General features: G+C 34.0%; 1 protein-coding gene across 8 annotated transcripts; it reads left to right on the top strand.

Annotated features, from left to right (window-relative positions):
* The first annotated feature begins 3,302 nt into the window (after positions 1–3,302).
* On the top strand, positions 3,303–14,343 carry LOC148605193 (uncharacterized). Of its 8 annotated transcripts, XM_088549815.1 has the most exons (7): positions 3,303–3,470; positions 4,838–4,900; positions 8,176–8,390; positions 9,552–9,756; positions 10,658–10,786; positions 12,182–12,289; positions 12,952–14,343. In XM_088549815.1, the coding sequence occupies exons 3-7, from the start codon at positions 8,221–8,223 to the stop codon at positions 13,603–13,605; spliced, it is 1,266 nt and encodes a 421-aa protein (XP_088405941.1). In that variant the 5' UTR covers positions 3,303–3,470; positions 4,838–4,900; positions 8,176–8,220; the 3' UTR covers positions 13,606–14,343. The 8 variants fall into 8 exon arrangements, with proteins under 8 accessions (XP_088405941.1, XP_088405943.1, XP_088405946.1 ...); XM_088549817.1 differs by lacking the exon at positions 4,838–4,900 and having other exon boundaries at positions 3,303–3,466; XM_088549820.1 differs by lacking the exon at positions 4,838–4,900 and having other exon boundaries at positions 12,955–14,343.
* Positions 14,344–16,225: the final 1,882 nt, after the last annotated feature.

Genomic DNA, 16,225 nt, shown 5'->3' with positions numbered 1-16,225 from the left:
GATTTACATAATCATATAATAACTGAACGACATATGTCTTGGTAACGTGCCCTTGATCCATAGAAATATTTCTAGCCAACCCTTCATCAACATTTCCGTTATGTGAATTTTACTTGGATGCAATTCATGTAATATATGCAATACGAAGATATTTTCACGCAAGTAGACACAATGCATATCAATTGACAGGTGGAACATTCAAGATTGTTAGGGGGATGGAGCCCTTTTAGATATACCGGTTCATTTTGTGAGAGGATTTTTTCAAACTTCGTATCAATCGATTGCAAGTAAATAGATGTATTTCCTATACAAATTATCAGGGTGGACGATTCTTGTGAGATTTACAGCACCCTGCCCACTTCGAGAGAAAACTTATGTTATGGGAACCCCCCCTTAACTCTCAGTGTGCATTTCATCGACAGTCACTGCAAATAATTCTACACGCTTTCCCATTCAAAATGGTGGATCTCCATCCAGGGTGAATACCGTGATTCCTTACTTCCGATAAGAAGTAAAATGATCTTTAATTACAGTAATAATATTCATTCGAATATTGATACTCAATCGATTTATATAAATAAGAAATAAGTAAGTACTTCGTTTGGGTGGTAAAAAATCACAAGATAAAAAAAAATACAAAAACAAAAAACAAAAACAAAAACAAAAACAAACACAAACACAAACACAAATAAAACTGAAGGAAAATGAGAATGTGATTTAGAGAAAAAAAAGGAACAGTTTTCTGTCAATATTTATCGGCTGTGGGGATGGGTGCGATGCATATTCTCATTAAAAAACCTTTTCCTATCTTCTAAAATTACAAAAAAGCTAATGTCCTTTATATGTGCAATAAAAAGTGTGTACCCTATAATATCTTATATATTATAAATTACTCTTAGACATGGTTTAAAGCATGGAATCAGTCAGTGTTATTATTAATAAAATAAGTAAATTGAATTAAAATTTGAGAAAAAAAACTTCTTAATTTAGGTGGTTTTTTTTATCAATACATGTGTAATACAAAAGTTTATAAATGTTCTGTCAGTGTTTAACATGACAGTACACGTGGAATACTGTTAGAATGTACGGGGGAAAAGCATTTTGTATCAGACTCAAGGTTAACGTTTGGGTGCGTATAAATTGAGCGACATTGTCTTCTCAGCGACTATCTTTTGAGCGACGCTTTTTGAGTAATTGCGTATATCATTTGAGCGACATCAAATCAATACAAAACATAAAAACGGCATATAAATTCAGCGACATATTTTTTAATTGATTAAATACAGATGTACATAAAATTCACATAAACGGTCCACCAGTTCGCACAATCCTACTTCCACCTCCCCGTGGTGAGCAGGGGACACTGACTAACGGAAGAGGTAATAAGTATTTTTCTGAGGTAAATGTCGCTGAATTTAAAAAATAAAAAGTCGCTCAATTTATATGTGTTTTGTCGCTGAAAAGATCATGTCGCTCAAATTAAAAAAAATGCAAAATGTCGCTCAATTCATCATCTCCCTAACGTTTATGCATAAAATAACCTAAGGCTTACATTCCCACTTACAATTGTGATGCGATAAAGTCACATGAAAAGGAGTGTGGTGACACGTTTTTTTTTTTTTTTTTGGAAATGGGAAAACCGGATCAACATTTATTTAGAAATCAGAAAAGAAAAAAAAATAATCCTGTAAAACTTTTGGAAGCGGATATTTTATTTATTGTCCCTAATTGATGTTTCTTAGTCGCCGTTCGAATCCCGGCTTCCTTGGTTTCAATTTTATATGTTGTTAACTTGGCGTTTTGTTTAAAGTGTTTTAGAATTGATGGTATTGTAGTCCCGTCTTGATGCAATGATAAAACTCAACTTTTAACCAGTTCTTACTGTGCTGTAACGAGATACCTTTATGCTCACCATCTAGAATCGATATCACCTGCCATATTTTTTACAAACTAGACAAAATTCATCAAAAGAACCCCAGAAGTATAAATTTTGATAAAACTAAGCAGAAACTAGCAACAAGGGCCATTTTTATTGAAGCATTAGTACCCTAGGGGTTTTGACATTGAAAAATATGTCAATTTAAGCGTTTTTTCGGCGGGGTGGGGATACACGTTTGTCCTTTTTACCACATAGCCGTAAGATTTAGTACTGCAATTTTTCTTGGTACCATTGTAAAGCTGAGACATTGGGCTATACGATTATTTCTAAATTTGTCAAGTTTGTTTTTACATGCTAGGCCAGGAAGGCTAAGACGCTAAATCAATTGAGTCACAAAAATCTTGGCTTTTTGACCCAGTGGGGTACAAATATAGGGTTATACTGAAAAAGAATCCGAGAATATTCTTTGGCGACAAATTGATTCGGTATTGGGAGATATAAAGGTACTTAAAAATCACCATGAAGTTGATATATGGGGATGGGTGCACGGTGAACCCTCCCAGCCTATGGACTATTGTAGTACACAAATCCCACATGTGTGTCGTGAAAAGTGATCCACTGGCTTATATCAAATCTGCTTACATAATACTTAGTATGTATAATTATATTGATAAACAAGTTTATTTTCGTAAAATCATAGTCAAGTAGCATCTTTCGATAGGAATGGAATGAAATCAAAATTTACTGTCGTCAACGAAGTATGCACCAGACTCGAATCAGAATTACAAATTATCACATTTTAGTAAGTTCTTATCCATTACGCTTTAGAACGGTGTAAATTTTATATAAAAACGGGAATTTGATTGGCTGACAGATTTGCAAAACTTAAAAAGTATCGGTTTACTTTTGACAAGTAAGCCGATACTTGTTGAAAGTAAGCCGATAGAAATATCCCTATTGTGACATGATCCTCCATGCACTCATATACATCTACATGTACTTAACTTATTCTAATAAATCCTCTACATGTACATGTAAGGAAAAGGTTCATTTAACTATAATAAAACTTATTTGGAAGTATTTTTAATAGCACAATCCTAGTTGACGTACAAACATCGTCATACTTTTAAAGAGGAAAGAAATAAGTTGACAAGACTAGACGATCATAAGAATAGAATTTCATACGAAGAGCCAATTAGATGACTCTTGATTGTGATATTACAAAACACAGCATATTAGTAAGCGATGAAAAAGTCAAGTGTGACAGATCAAATCAATTTAGTCATTTAAATCTGAATAAGCATACTATATAAGTATGATTACGAATTGTACAAGCTGAATAAGGGTCAATGACTTATTAAAATATCTTTATTTATATAGTTCATTAATCTTTCGAACATTTAAATCACGTGATTTTTTAAAAAAATTTCATGCACTTCCGGTTGTATATGAATACAAAGATGTATTATGGCAACTAGTAGTGGAAACGAAAATTATACAAAACCGCTATAATAATGATATCTCTTACGGTCCCGCCTTAATGATGAATCATTAACTCTGGACTTTACAACAGGAACCAAATCAGTGGTGTGTAAGTATTTAGTATTTAGTCGTACCTAATTCACAACAAGTACCTATATAAGCTTATGTTCATGAAATGTCTTTAAATCTAGTTTGTAAGTATTAAATGTCAGCCGTATGAAACAAGTCAAATTGAATACGTTCTTCCGTCTATACATAATATTATTCTGATGTATGTTTCATGATTTTCTGTAAACTTTTAGTTTTTATAGAAAGAGAATATGATCCCTTTTGTTTTGTCTTTATTGTTCGATTAGTACATGTATTAACCAGAAAAAAGGGGGATAGATACCTGAAAAACAACACTATATATATATATATATATATATATATATATATATGGCTGGAAACTGTAGACTAAACATGTACATGAAGTTGATGAGACACACATTTAAATTAAGCCGGTTTTTATTATTATTGTTTATTCATGTTACATGTATACAACCCGTTTTATCATTATTGTTTATAATGTAATTTAATTGTATCCAAATGTTTGGCTTGGAACTATTGACAAAACATGTAAGTGGTGCCATTTAAGTACGTTGTTTATATATTATGTAAATTCAATCGGTTTTTACAGTATCTATGAATAAATATTTCGCAATTGATTCAATTAAATAGGGCCCCGTGCAGGTCCGGGTGTTAAAAGAATAGGCCTGCAGCGGCGCTAAGCTTGTCGTAGAAGGCGACTAAATAGTGCTCAGAAACCTAGCCGGGGGCTAGGCTAGGCGCTTTGTCCACAGAGCAACTGAGATGTGTGCCCCAGGTGGTGGAATAAGGTACCCCTGGCGTGTTACATGCTGGGGTTGTCAGGCTATAATACGGAAAACCTGACCGCAAACCAAGTGGTGCACCGTGTTGGGAAAGATGCCACGTTCCTCGCACGTTAAAGAACCCTGCTGTGGTATTCTCCCGGAGTAGGAACCATAGGGCTCCGCCACAGGAGGCTAAATTGCCCGACCCTACCCACCTCTCCCTATTTCCAGTGGCAATCAAAATTTGTCGACCCCATTGTCCTTGTGTCCCATCCCTCTTTCATTTCGTCATCATTTCATGTTCATTTTATCATCAATTTCATATTCATCGTCTGAATATAGCTGAAATATTGCTGCTCGGACGTTAAACACCAACAAACAAACAAACAGAATCAATTAAAAAGGATATTGGCTTGTTACTGTATTCTATAATCCACTCATTATCACATACAACACCTGTCTATTACGATATACACATGTACATGTAATATTTATAACCTGAGTCAGGTAGCATAAACAGAGAAACTATTTAGACGTTGTTCACCAAGAAACGCACCTTTTAATGTTGACTACCTTTATTGTGTATCTATCACTATTGATTAATTTTCTTGTATTATAACAGAGCGATAATTGTTTATGTGGACCATTAACTATATGTAGATATATTAGTTGGAATTTACTTTCGGTAAGTCCATTTCTAAATAAATGAAGGAAACTATTTTACAGTAGATATAGTTACAGTTTACATGCATGTGAAATACAAACTGAATGTATATACATGTACATTTGAAACAGTTAACCACTGTACTGATGGGTAGGATATGTTATCTCTGAATTTCTGGACATACAAGAGTGCTTTCATGGTACATATGACTAACAATCAGTCCCTCTATAAAAAAAGGTATGAATGACCACAATCTTCATGTAATGCCCGGTAGTACCAGGCGGACCCGTTGTACCCCAACCCCTTAAAAATTGCTGATTTTTATTCGCTTTGAACATTTTTTGATTTTATTTGTGGACCCCCCCCCCCCCACCTGAAATACCGATTCCGCCTCAGATTTGATCGTCCTGGTCTGAAAAAAAAACGATTGCTGCATAGGAAAATACATGGTTCATACATGTTACAAATGTAATGGCCTTCAATTTATATTATACATAGATAAAATGGGGTGCTAAAATCAATTCTGACAAACTGCATAACGCAACAATCAATTTTATCTTACACATGTATACATTTTATCAAATTATGTGTTTTATCAATTTATACATCTACTTAACTGTTATGTCATAATTGCAAAGTAACATGCATAGTTGTACATGAGCCAGTTTTTTTATAGTTAAAGATAAAATATATTATATACATGTATCTGGTACAACCTGTGTTATCAGAAACATATACCTTGTATAATGTATGTTGATGTGAAAAAAAATTGTATTGGCAGAGAGAATTCAAATAAAAAAACCGAATATGATGCAAAAAACATATATACATACACAATGTACATCAAAAGCTTTACCAATTTTCCTAAGTCTATTTCATTTTCTTTCAATTATGAATATTTTGACATAGTCACCATACCATATTCATTCTTGTTACAATGTAGTACGAATATGAAATTTATGTCGATGCGGATCCTGATGGGAAGATTCAGAGGTTTGAACTTTCTCTACCCGACCCCCCCCCCCCCCCAAAAAAAAAAAAAAAAAAAATATTCTCGTTACAATGTAATACATGTGGGAGTTTTTGTTGATGTAGGGCAGTAGCGTATCCTGGGGGTTCTGGAGGTTTGAACCCCCCCCCCTACCCCCCATTTTTGGTTGGAATAGTTTTCAATTGGTAATTTTGAGTTAAACTTTGGAAAAAGCAAATAATAACCTATATGTCGCTGGCATACCCCCCCTCTAAGGGAATCATCTATTGACAACTTAATATCAATATTTATACACACTGTGTTTGTGTCCCTTTTATTTGTTATTGAAATACTTTAAACTTCCTCATTCGTATGTTAAAGTAGTTTGGATGCGAGTCAGTGATTGGCGCGTCGGGCTCCCCCATTGAAACTTTCTTCATAAGCCCCAGACAAAATACATAATTTTGAATAATTTGTGCTCCAAGGAACACTTATTGAGGTGAGCATTTTTTATTTCATTTTTGAACGTTTAAAGTCGTATCCTTGTCAGCAGCACTTGAGATACGGATCTCCTTGAAATTATGTACATATACTTTAACTTCAAGTGTATGTACATGTATCATATCGCTTTTTCCGTGTACTGTTGAAATTTAGTGCTGCGCTATTTGTGTCACTGCTTCCGTGTACTGACGTTTTGTTATGTTTTTTTTTATTTTATTTTGTCAAAGTTGTTTATGGTTTCAATCGAGTTATAACTTGCATTTTTAATTTATGTATATATTGGTGTGTATAAATGCACGTTGAATTTCCACAATCTCTTCTTAGGTTAAGGATTTGTTTATATGATATATTGTGCATGTGCATTGTTTTATTTGTATGCACAATGGTCACTGGTTTCCCTGGCGAAAGATAAGCCCGTTTTAAAAAGAGAGTGGGTATACATGTAAGTTTTGTATAAGGCAAAAAAAGTAATGTATGTGTTTTGTATATACAAGTACAAACTGGACTACAACTTTGAAAAAATAGGATAGGTAAGTAAAAATTATATTTACTATACATTGTAAAATGTGTTTATTACATTGATTCTATGGCGGTAAACACATTCTTGCTCAAACAGTGCTTATTGAAAAATGACAAAAACAGGGGAAAAGTTAAGATTAAGATAAATGCACAATATGTTAGCTGAATAAAATAAAGTGCGTAGAGTTACTGGAATCGCGTATTTTTCCATTTTTTCTTGAGGGTGTAGGGGGCTTAATACATTTTGTTTTAGATTTTTGTGGTCTACTGCTGATTAAGAATATGAGAAGTACATTCCCACTGTTCTGTATACAGTATGTCTTGTTTTAGATACTGAAAAAATCTAGACACTGAATGATTTTAAATGAATAATGGAAACAACAAAATTATCGAACACAAAGCTGATCCATAATCAAGTCAAGTCCAAAATCAATCTGATAAAATAGATATTGGTTACATCACTGGAGTTGCTGGTACCCCGATGGTCCTGACTATGTACAGGCATTTCAAACGAAATGGTTGGTTAAATCTATGTTCTATGTAGGCGTAAAACCTCACTCTTCCTTTGCGGCGAGAATATATTGGTGGATAATATAAATACATGTAGCGTGTACATGCTATAGTGACATAATCGATAACAGTGGTCATATCAGTACAAAGAATAATTTACAAAAAGCAATCATTACAGTCGTGGATCCATAGGGGGTGGCGCCCCCCTTTTTGGAAAATTTGTCATTTTTATCTTTTGAATTGACAAAAAAAAATAGTAAATAATGTCCTAGCACCCTCTCCCTATCTGAGGAACCCCGATTTTCACCCCCTCCTTTTCATAGTGTTTGGATCTGCATTTGTCATTGTTTCGAAAAAGCTAAGTATTTTTCAGCCAAGGACTGTTATCTGAAAAATAATTTGTTAAGAGACCTTTTGGGACGCATTTCCTCATACCCCTAATTCACAATCTGCTACACTATAGTGATGACGCTCAAGGAAATCAGAGTAGTTAATACTTGCTGTGGTGTATTGAATCAATTGCGAAATATAAACACCATATGCAGGAGATGATGGTATATTGCTGCACAGGGAAGGACAATTTCGAGATGTACATGTAGGGCCAAAAAAGATGCTTAACAAGTTATTGCTAGGAGTTTCAAATTTTTACTGATGCTTCTAAATCCCGAAGGAATCAATCAAAGACGAAACTAAAAGGAGTGATTTCTTCAGATTGTTCATCAATTTATCAGTATACTTTTCCTCATTCAGATTGTTCATCAATTTATCAGTATACTTTTCCTCATTTTTCTTACAGTTGATAAATCCCATTAGAATACTCTGAACATACATAATTGGGGAAATGTCAAAACGAAAAGGAGGTAATGTCAATGAATTGATGGAGCATAACAAACAGTTGGAGAAGAGAATTGCTTTCCAGGAAGACCGCAACTCCAAACTCGAGAAGCAGAATACTGAACTGAAGAGAGAGATAGCTGTTTTATCCAGAGACAATGATGAACTCTTAAACAGGTATTAAAATGAACAGGATCATAACTACATGTTTAGGGTGTTCAATTAGGTTGGCGTCCAACCTCTTTAAAACAAAACAGTGTGTTACAAACTGTTAAAACCACTTATATAGTTCGTTTGTGAAAGTGGTTGAGATACAATTATAGTCGATAAAAATGTTAAAGTAACCCTACTAAAAATACATTCTTCGAGCAGTGAAGATGAAACGAGTTCCCAAATGATGTAAGATTGCACCTTGTTTAAGAAATTCAATAGCTCTAAATATAAACACTTGGATTCTGGGTGAGGTTTTTTTTTCGGTGGAAAAAAGGGGGGTGCGCCACCTCAAATATTGAATTCCAACAATCTGGTTTTCGGGCTTGTATGAGTTTGTAGATATAACAGGCCTTCAGTTTAACTAGGACTATGTTTATATATTATGCATACGTTTTATTTTTTCTAACATATCAATTTTTGAATCAATCTTATATTGCATTACACAAGATCAAATCAATATAAAAATACCGTTGACTAGGAAAAAATTTTGATCTCGTAACAGAATAGGTAATACATTCTAATATGACAAGCTTCAAAGCTCTTTAGACCATAGCCATGGAAAAGAAGTGATAAACACATGACCAACATTTCGTTAATACATGGGCTGCGTCTTTTCATAAATATGAAAAAAACTAGTCATAATAAAATCGAAATAAATCACGAAAACTCCATTTTTGGTGGTTATTTTTTCACTCGCCATCGCTCGGGATAAAACAATGCCACGCAAATGACCAGTCCGTGGTAAAACAATGAATATAATGGAGTTTCCGTGATTTATTTCTTAATTGTTAAAAATTCTAAACCAAACCCTGAATAAACTGGAAACCAGACCTCATATCAATTTCAATACTTCAGTTTCTCACAAACAGAACACTTAATTGGTCCAGTAAATAGAACAACACATCCTATCTAAATCGGGTAGAATTAGACAGGTTTATGGGTTATCGTATTCATACTATACATACCCTGTAAATTGTTAATGACGAAGAAAATGTTTGCGTTAACTTATTTGAATGTAGTACGATAATGAAAAATGCCATCAACTTGATGGCAAAACAGTGTTCATAGCACCAGTTTATTTTTAATGTCTACCAGTGTTATAATACTGTCTTCCCTTCATCACAGACTTAGCAGAATAGCGGGAGATCACATGACTCATGGTAACCCTCACATAGCTGATCTCAGTGACCAAAACAGACCGACGAAATTGGCAGACAAATGGAGTAGCATATACACTGATGAGTGGGTAGATGCATACGATGAACTAAATAAGAAATCGTCAACTACCGATTCATTTAAGGTTGAAAAACATCTCAGGGATATAGCTGTGGTAAGAGTACCAATGTGAATGCTATATCTATTTTCACGTATTTTCAAAATGAAGCTATTACAGTTTTGTGCTGGAGTCGGTACTTAAGTGTCAGTCTTAGTAAGAATCAGACAGTGTGTGAAACATGGTATGAAAAAAAAAGAACATCATTTTGATAGTGTAATATTTGCACCATCAAAATCAAGATAAAAAGACAATATTTGCCATATCATGTTGGTGCATTGAGTTATTATTTCGATGAATTGCACTGAAAGTGAACATTCCAAGGGCAAATAACTCTGTCAAAAACCTCATTTTCCTAACACTATATTAAAAACTTCTTAGCAATTCAAGTGATGCAGAAATCAAATGATGTTTTTTTTCAAATAGAGAAAAAACCATTGAGTGCTATTATATTGTCAGATCGGTAGGGATTTCACATACGTGTTTCAGATTTCTCATTTTGCATGATTCTTACAAACACTTACACTTACATGTTATTGTAACTCAAACGCTGATACATTGTATATTCTGGACCAAAGTATTATGTAGTCGTACATGAATTATTATTTAATCATGTCTCCAGAGACTCAAGCTTGATGAATATAACAAGTCTAAGAAACAACAACAAAACCAAGATGAAAATGTCAGCTCAAGGTCACCCAAATGTCTTCCATGAAGGACAAGTAAACCCTCATACATTTTACCATCGGGTAGGTTGTTTTCCTAAAATAAAATAACACTGCATGTTAACCTCAACAAAATACAGTAACAGTCTATACAATTTTATTAATGTAAAATAAAACATTAATAAAACGAGTGTAATGTATTTATAGTTTTGCATTAAACTTTCTTTATGAGCTATCATTTTAAATGTAGAGGATGCCGATCTACTATCAATTGTACCATTCTCTTTCATTAGGAATGCTTCGGACAGTGCCAGCAAATTGCAAATGAGCAGCTCCAAAAACTTAGATATACGTTAGAAGACCTCGAAAGTTATATGCAAAACACGGGAGCCAATTTGAATTTGTCAATTAGTTTTTCAAAGGTAACATGCATGTATATTTGAACATTTTGCTTTTAAAAAAAATACAATGTTGCATGTATCAGTGACCTAGACAAAAGGCTTAAAGTATACCATGTACACCAATGCTGCGTTAACACGTACATGTCATTCGTATTCAAGTCGAATTATCCATTCGGATTGAGTCGATGCACATTGAAAACGTCGACAACGTTCACACGTTTTTGAATTCGTATCAATGCACATTTGAGTTTGCTTTGCGTTCACACGTGTTTAAACGGTCAATTCACATTGGCTTGGTAAAGTGACGTTAGCAGCGCATGAAATCAACCGTTCACATGGCATTTGAATGCAAATTTCACATGATCGACCAAAACTTGTTAAGAAACGTCTTCAATAAGGCGCATTAAATTTATTTCAATTCGAATTAATTCGCACTATACTCGGCGTCACATAAATAACATACTGTTAAAATTTGAATAAAAATATTTTCTGCGACTTTATTGACACCTACCGTCGTTTAAATTGTCTTAAATGACTTGCTCATTCGTTTAGCCAAACAGCTTCTCCCTAAACATTGAATCGTTAAATTCCGGTCAGATTTTAATTCTCGGTGCCAATATTTACATTGTAAAAAGTCGGCCATGTTTACAGTGATCGGGTTGCTAGGAGATGTTGTTTACGTTTAAATGGTTTGTCCAAAACCGAAGAACCTAGAATGCATTTCGGCGTTATTTCGGATATCTCGGATTTATTTTACGCGAACAACGTACAATACCGAGAAGTTGATGAAGCAGACGATTGTCACCGGAGTTCGACGGGAACTTACGAACTTCGTTTGTAAACAAATCGTCCCGTAAAAACCAACATGGCGGATAATTGTATGGGATTTTCCCGTAAGGATTTGTTACGCATGATTTAAGCTAATAAGCGAATTGTTTAGGGAGAAGCTGTTTGGCTAAACGAATGAGCAAGTCATTTAAGACAATTTAAACGATGGTAGGTGTCAATAAAGTCGCAGAAAATATTTTTATTCAAATTTTAACAGTATGTTATTTATGTGACGCCGAGTATAGTGGAAATTCGTTTTACTTGTGAGCGCGTAACTGAATTAGAGTTTTCATTGAATGCGAATTACCTTTTACATTATTTGACCGTGTGAACTCACAATAAACTCGCTTTTTCCTGTTTAAAACAAATTCAAGCTAATTCTTAAAAATAGTCTATTTTAATTTTATGATAACCATAAGGAAATATTTTGTTGGCTGTAACATACTTATATTAGACCCTTATATGGTGCGTATGAATAATGATTTGGCGTAAGATTTTATTTGGTTATATGGTTTCTAAGGATTTGTTCGCCCTCCTATTGCAATGAGTATTTAAGGTTTATTACATGTACTATATTACACCTTTCAGAGTATGAGACTTGACCAACGACAAGATCCACGATTTATAGATAACATAATAAATACATATAAACAACGGAGATGTCGAGATCTTCAATGGATTGAGGCAGTGAAGAGGGTTAGTCTTTTTATACTATTTCACTTCCCTGTCAGCGATCGATTCAGGGGTAGTGGTCCGAGGGATGGGGATGGGGGGGTTGAAAATTCCCCAATGTTGGTAAATTTCGTTTACCAAATCGTACAAATTTATTACAACATGAGCTGATTATAATTTACATGTACATGTACATGTGTAGACCTCCACTTTTTCGATCCAAATGAAACTCTTCCTCATATTGAAATCAAAGTATTTGATTCAAATCAGTTTTATTCTTAGCTACTCGACAAAATAAAACACTGCATAGACGAACATCAACTGTTTATTAAATTTTCCTTACAAAAACTGATCTAAAACTACATTGTACATTAAAATTTAGCATACGCATTTTTTTATGGTTATACATGTACATGTATGTCTGGTTTAATACAGTGTACATGTACATTGTTTATAAAAAAAATAATGTGGAAGTACATACACGAAACTCCAATACAAACGGATGATGAGGGACTACTCCTTGAAATATATGTAGAGCATACCGATGTTTTGCAGTATTTATAAGTTTATACTATACGTATTGCAACTCGCCAAAACATACATGTAAAATTTATTTATGATTGTCATTGAATACACATAACACGGTTTTATTCTTCAACTTGCATGTTATAATTTGTTGATTTCAGCAGTGTGCGAATGAATATGTAAAACGAAATGGAACACGTTCAAAGAGAGTGTTATCATATGTTTACAAGTGTGCAGAACTATGCTGGTTCATGTGCACACATGAAACTCCAATGGTGTTAGAGTATGAATCGTACAAAGGTCAAGAGATAGACAAATCCAAGTTTAATCTTTATGACAGTAAGGGAACAGTGGTGGATTTTATTGTATGGCCAGCTTTATTACTAAAACAAGGCGACGGACTGAGTTTGCTTGCGAAAGGTGTTGTGCATCCTGTGACGTCACAATCGTCGCATCACAAAACTGTTACAAAACGGAAAAGCAATGACAAAATGGATAGTGTAGTTTCACTGTCAAACATTCACACGGAATTGCCGCGGGTAGCGTCGAAAGCATCGACGAGGACTCCATCTCCGAACAAGGTTACGACGAGAAAGAAAGCCGGCGGAGGAAGCGTGAATGGCGAAACAGCTCTAGCAGAGGGTACTACAGTAGAAGGTGCTGTAAGCAAAAGTTCAAGAATCTCAAACCCAGAAAAGCTTTTCTCGGCCGGAAAATCAAGAACAGATAAACTACTTTCGCATCCAGATTTTCCTATGATGAAATCTAAAAGAGACTTTTCTAAGTCTATGAAAGTGAAACCTGCAAAAGTTTGAACAATTACTACATGTATTTTTGAATCCTTTAATATGTAAGGTTCAAAGATGACTCTAACAAACAGAAATGGGCAAAGAGAAACAACTCAAACTTTGAAAAAGGTCTCACTAACCACTTCCGGGTCAAATGGCCACACCCCCCTCCCTTATGTAGTACCAAAAACACACTGAACCTAGACATATGCATTGCAAGTGAATTATTTGTGTGTATTATGATTAAAAGTAGTCAAAATAAAGCTGAGAATGTGTACTTTAAAATCATATATGTAATTAACTACAAAAGTGTATGAATATTGTTTACATGTGTGAGTAATTTGCCTCCATGCTGTCAGTTAGCAGAACAGGTAAAAATGTGGATTTTCAGTATTATTTATTCAATTAAATTTTGTGAAGAATTTCTACTATCATCGTACCATTACCATAATGATTTTGGAAGCCTTATTTTCCTAGCTTTGCCACGGTATGCCACTTTAAGATGTCATTTGTCCTGGGAATTCACAGTGAGACTTTGAAAATTACTTTTTTAACATGTAAAGTAATGGAAACGTTAGAAGTGGTTAGTGAGACCAAAAGAATTTCGGCATCATTTAGTCATTGATCATGGAGAAATGCATAGTACATATACATCCATAATGAAAAAATATGACACACTATGGACTTAGGGGGATTATTCGCTTCGTGAAAGAAATGACTCAAATGTGTAACGCATTATAGAATAAATGGCATTTTTTGTTACAAGACTTCTAAAATTGAATAAAAATCCACCTTTCTAATTAATACCTACATTTGTATAATTTGGAAAAGATGAAAACAATATCCAGAACATGCTTTCTGATTATTTATGTGAGCCTTTAGATGCTTTATGTGTATGTGTAAACACTATTTGAATCAATTTGAAATATTAACCAATTACATTTTAACACCCAATCCTACATGTATATTATAATCACATGTAGTAGCAGACTATTAGTCTTCATTTTATAAACATTTATTTTATTTGAATCAACAAAGCACTTGTTGTATCTGCCAATGTGCAAATACAATCAATCTGATTAAAATCAGCTGTTGCAGTGTAGCGTATCCTAACAGCTGATTTTAATCAGATTGAAATACAATGTACATGTTTCAGACAATTAAGAGGGTCGGCATTTTCCACCTGGAGTGGATCCCATACCAAAAAATGCACATGCACATATACATGTATGTGAAAATTACACAAAGTTTGACAATTACTTTATTATATGGTATTTAAAGGATTCTGACTTGGTGAAAAAGAAAAAGTTTGAATTAGGAGACAGATATATCTGGAATATTCATATTACCTTGCATAAACCGTCCCTTTTTGTGTGTGTTTATTATTATTTTTTTTTTTTTTTTTTTGGATGGGGTTGTTTTTGTTTTGTTTTTTGTTTTGTTACGTTTTATTTTTGTTTGCGCAAAAATTGAAGCTGTGTATCAATCGCAATAATTGAAGTTGTATGACTTTACCACCAGCGGAGCTATTGAGCTATTAAAAAAACAGTAACTTCACAGGCAGAAATGTATTTCACCGAATTGTCAAGCCGATTTTCCAATGAGATTAGCGTATTTTTAATTAAATGCACAATAAATAATCTTATTCAAACCAATACCGACTTCTGAAAGTGTATCTAAATAAATACTAATTGTATTGATATAGTATTCCCGGTGCAGAAATTACCTCAGCACCACATCCATCAATTTGCATTGTTATTGTTTATTATTTAGAACATTTTACCCCCACCCAAAAGTTATCTTATATCGATTCGTTCGGCCTTTAACCTTATATCCTCTTATGTATTCTTGGTAGCCATGGAAATACGGATACAGTGGTTAGGTTACAGCGAACATATCCTGGTTCCCGGGATTACATATATATATTTGTATATGTGTAACATACTGAATATTGCGATCGGGAACAAGTCTAAAGCGAATACTACATGTAATTATATATAACCGATACAGTTGTAGAGCGGGTCCATATGTCAAAACATCTTTGTTTGAAAAACATGCGGAGGAGCTTCCAGTAACCATATCTTGTACCATGTGAAGTAGTGTACATGAGGTACCATTACCATGGAAACTATATTTTGTTATTGTATATGCCTTGCTGAATAGTTTGCATATTAAGAAAATTTAAGTTATGAAATACAAAATGTATGCACTTATGATAAAGCATGTTAAAATAAACAGGAGAAAATTGTCCAAAAAGTTAAATATATAATACCTCGGTCTATTCTCCAAGCACGTTTGTACTGTGTACTACGAAACTTTGTAGAACTCCAACTTCAAAACGACAGAATTCATCGCCGCGCAAGCACTTGTATCAGTGCCCTCCATGACAAAATAGTGTTATTTTTTCCAGATGTTATTTTCAATCTAAATACTTCTAACAAGTATCTAGAACTATCTGTATTACTTATCACAACTATCTAGATACTACTTACAAGTATCTAGATACTGCGCATAACTACATGTATCTAGATGCTTCATACAAGTATCCAGTTGCTTCATATAAGTATCTAGATACACAAACACTTCTCAGGAGTTTACTTTTATCTTGATATTTCTCGTAAGTATCAATATACTTCGTAAAAGCATC

Source organism: Perna viridis, chromosome 10, assembly GCF_037379345.1.
Source record: "Perna viridis isolate PV_CMFRI_1.1 ecotype Kerala chromosome 10, ASM3737934v1, whole genome shotgun sequence".
In the NCBI taxonomy this organism is placed as follows: Eukaryota; Metazoa; Mollusca; class Bivalvia; order Mytilida; family Mytilidae; genus Perna; species Perna viridis.
This window is presented reverse-complemented; position numbering and strand designations above follow the sequence as displayed.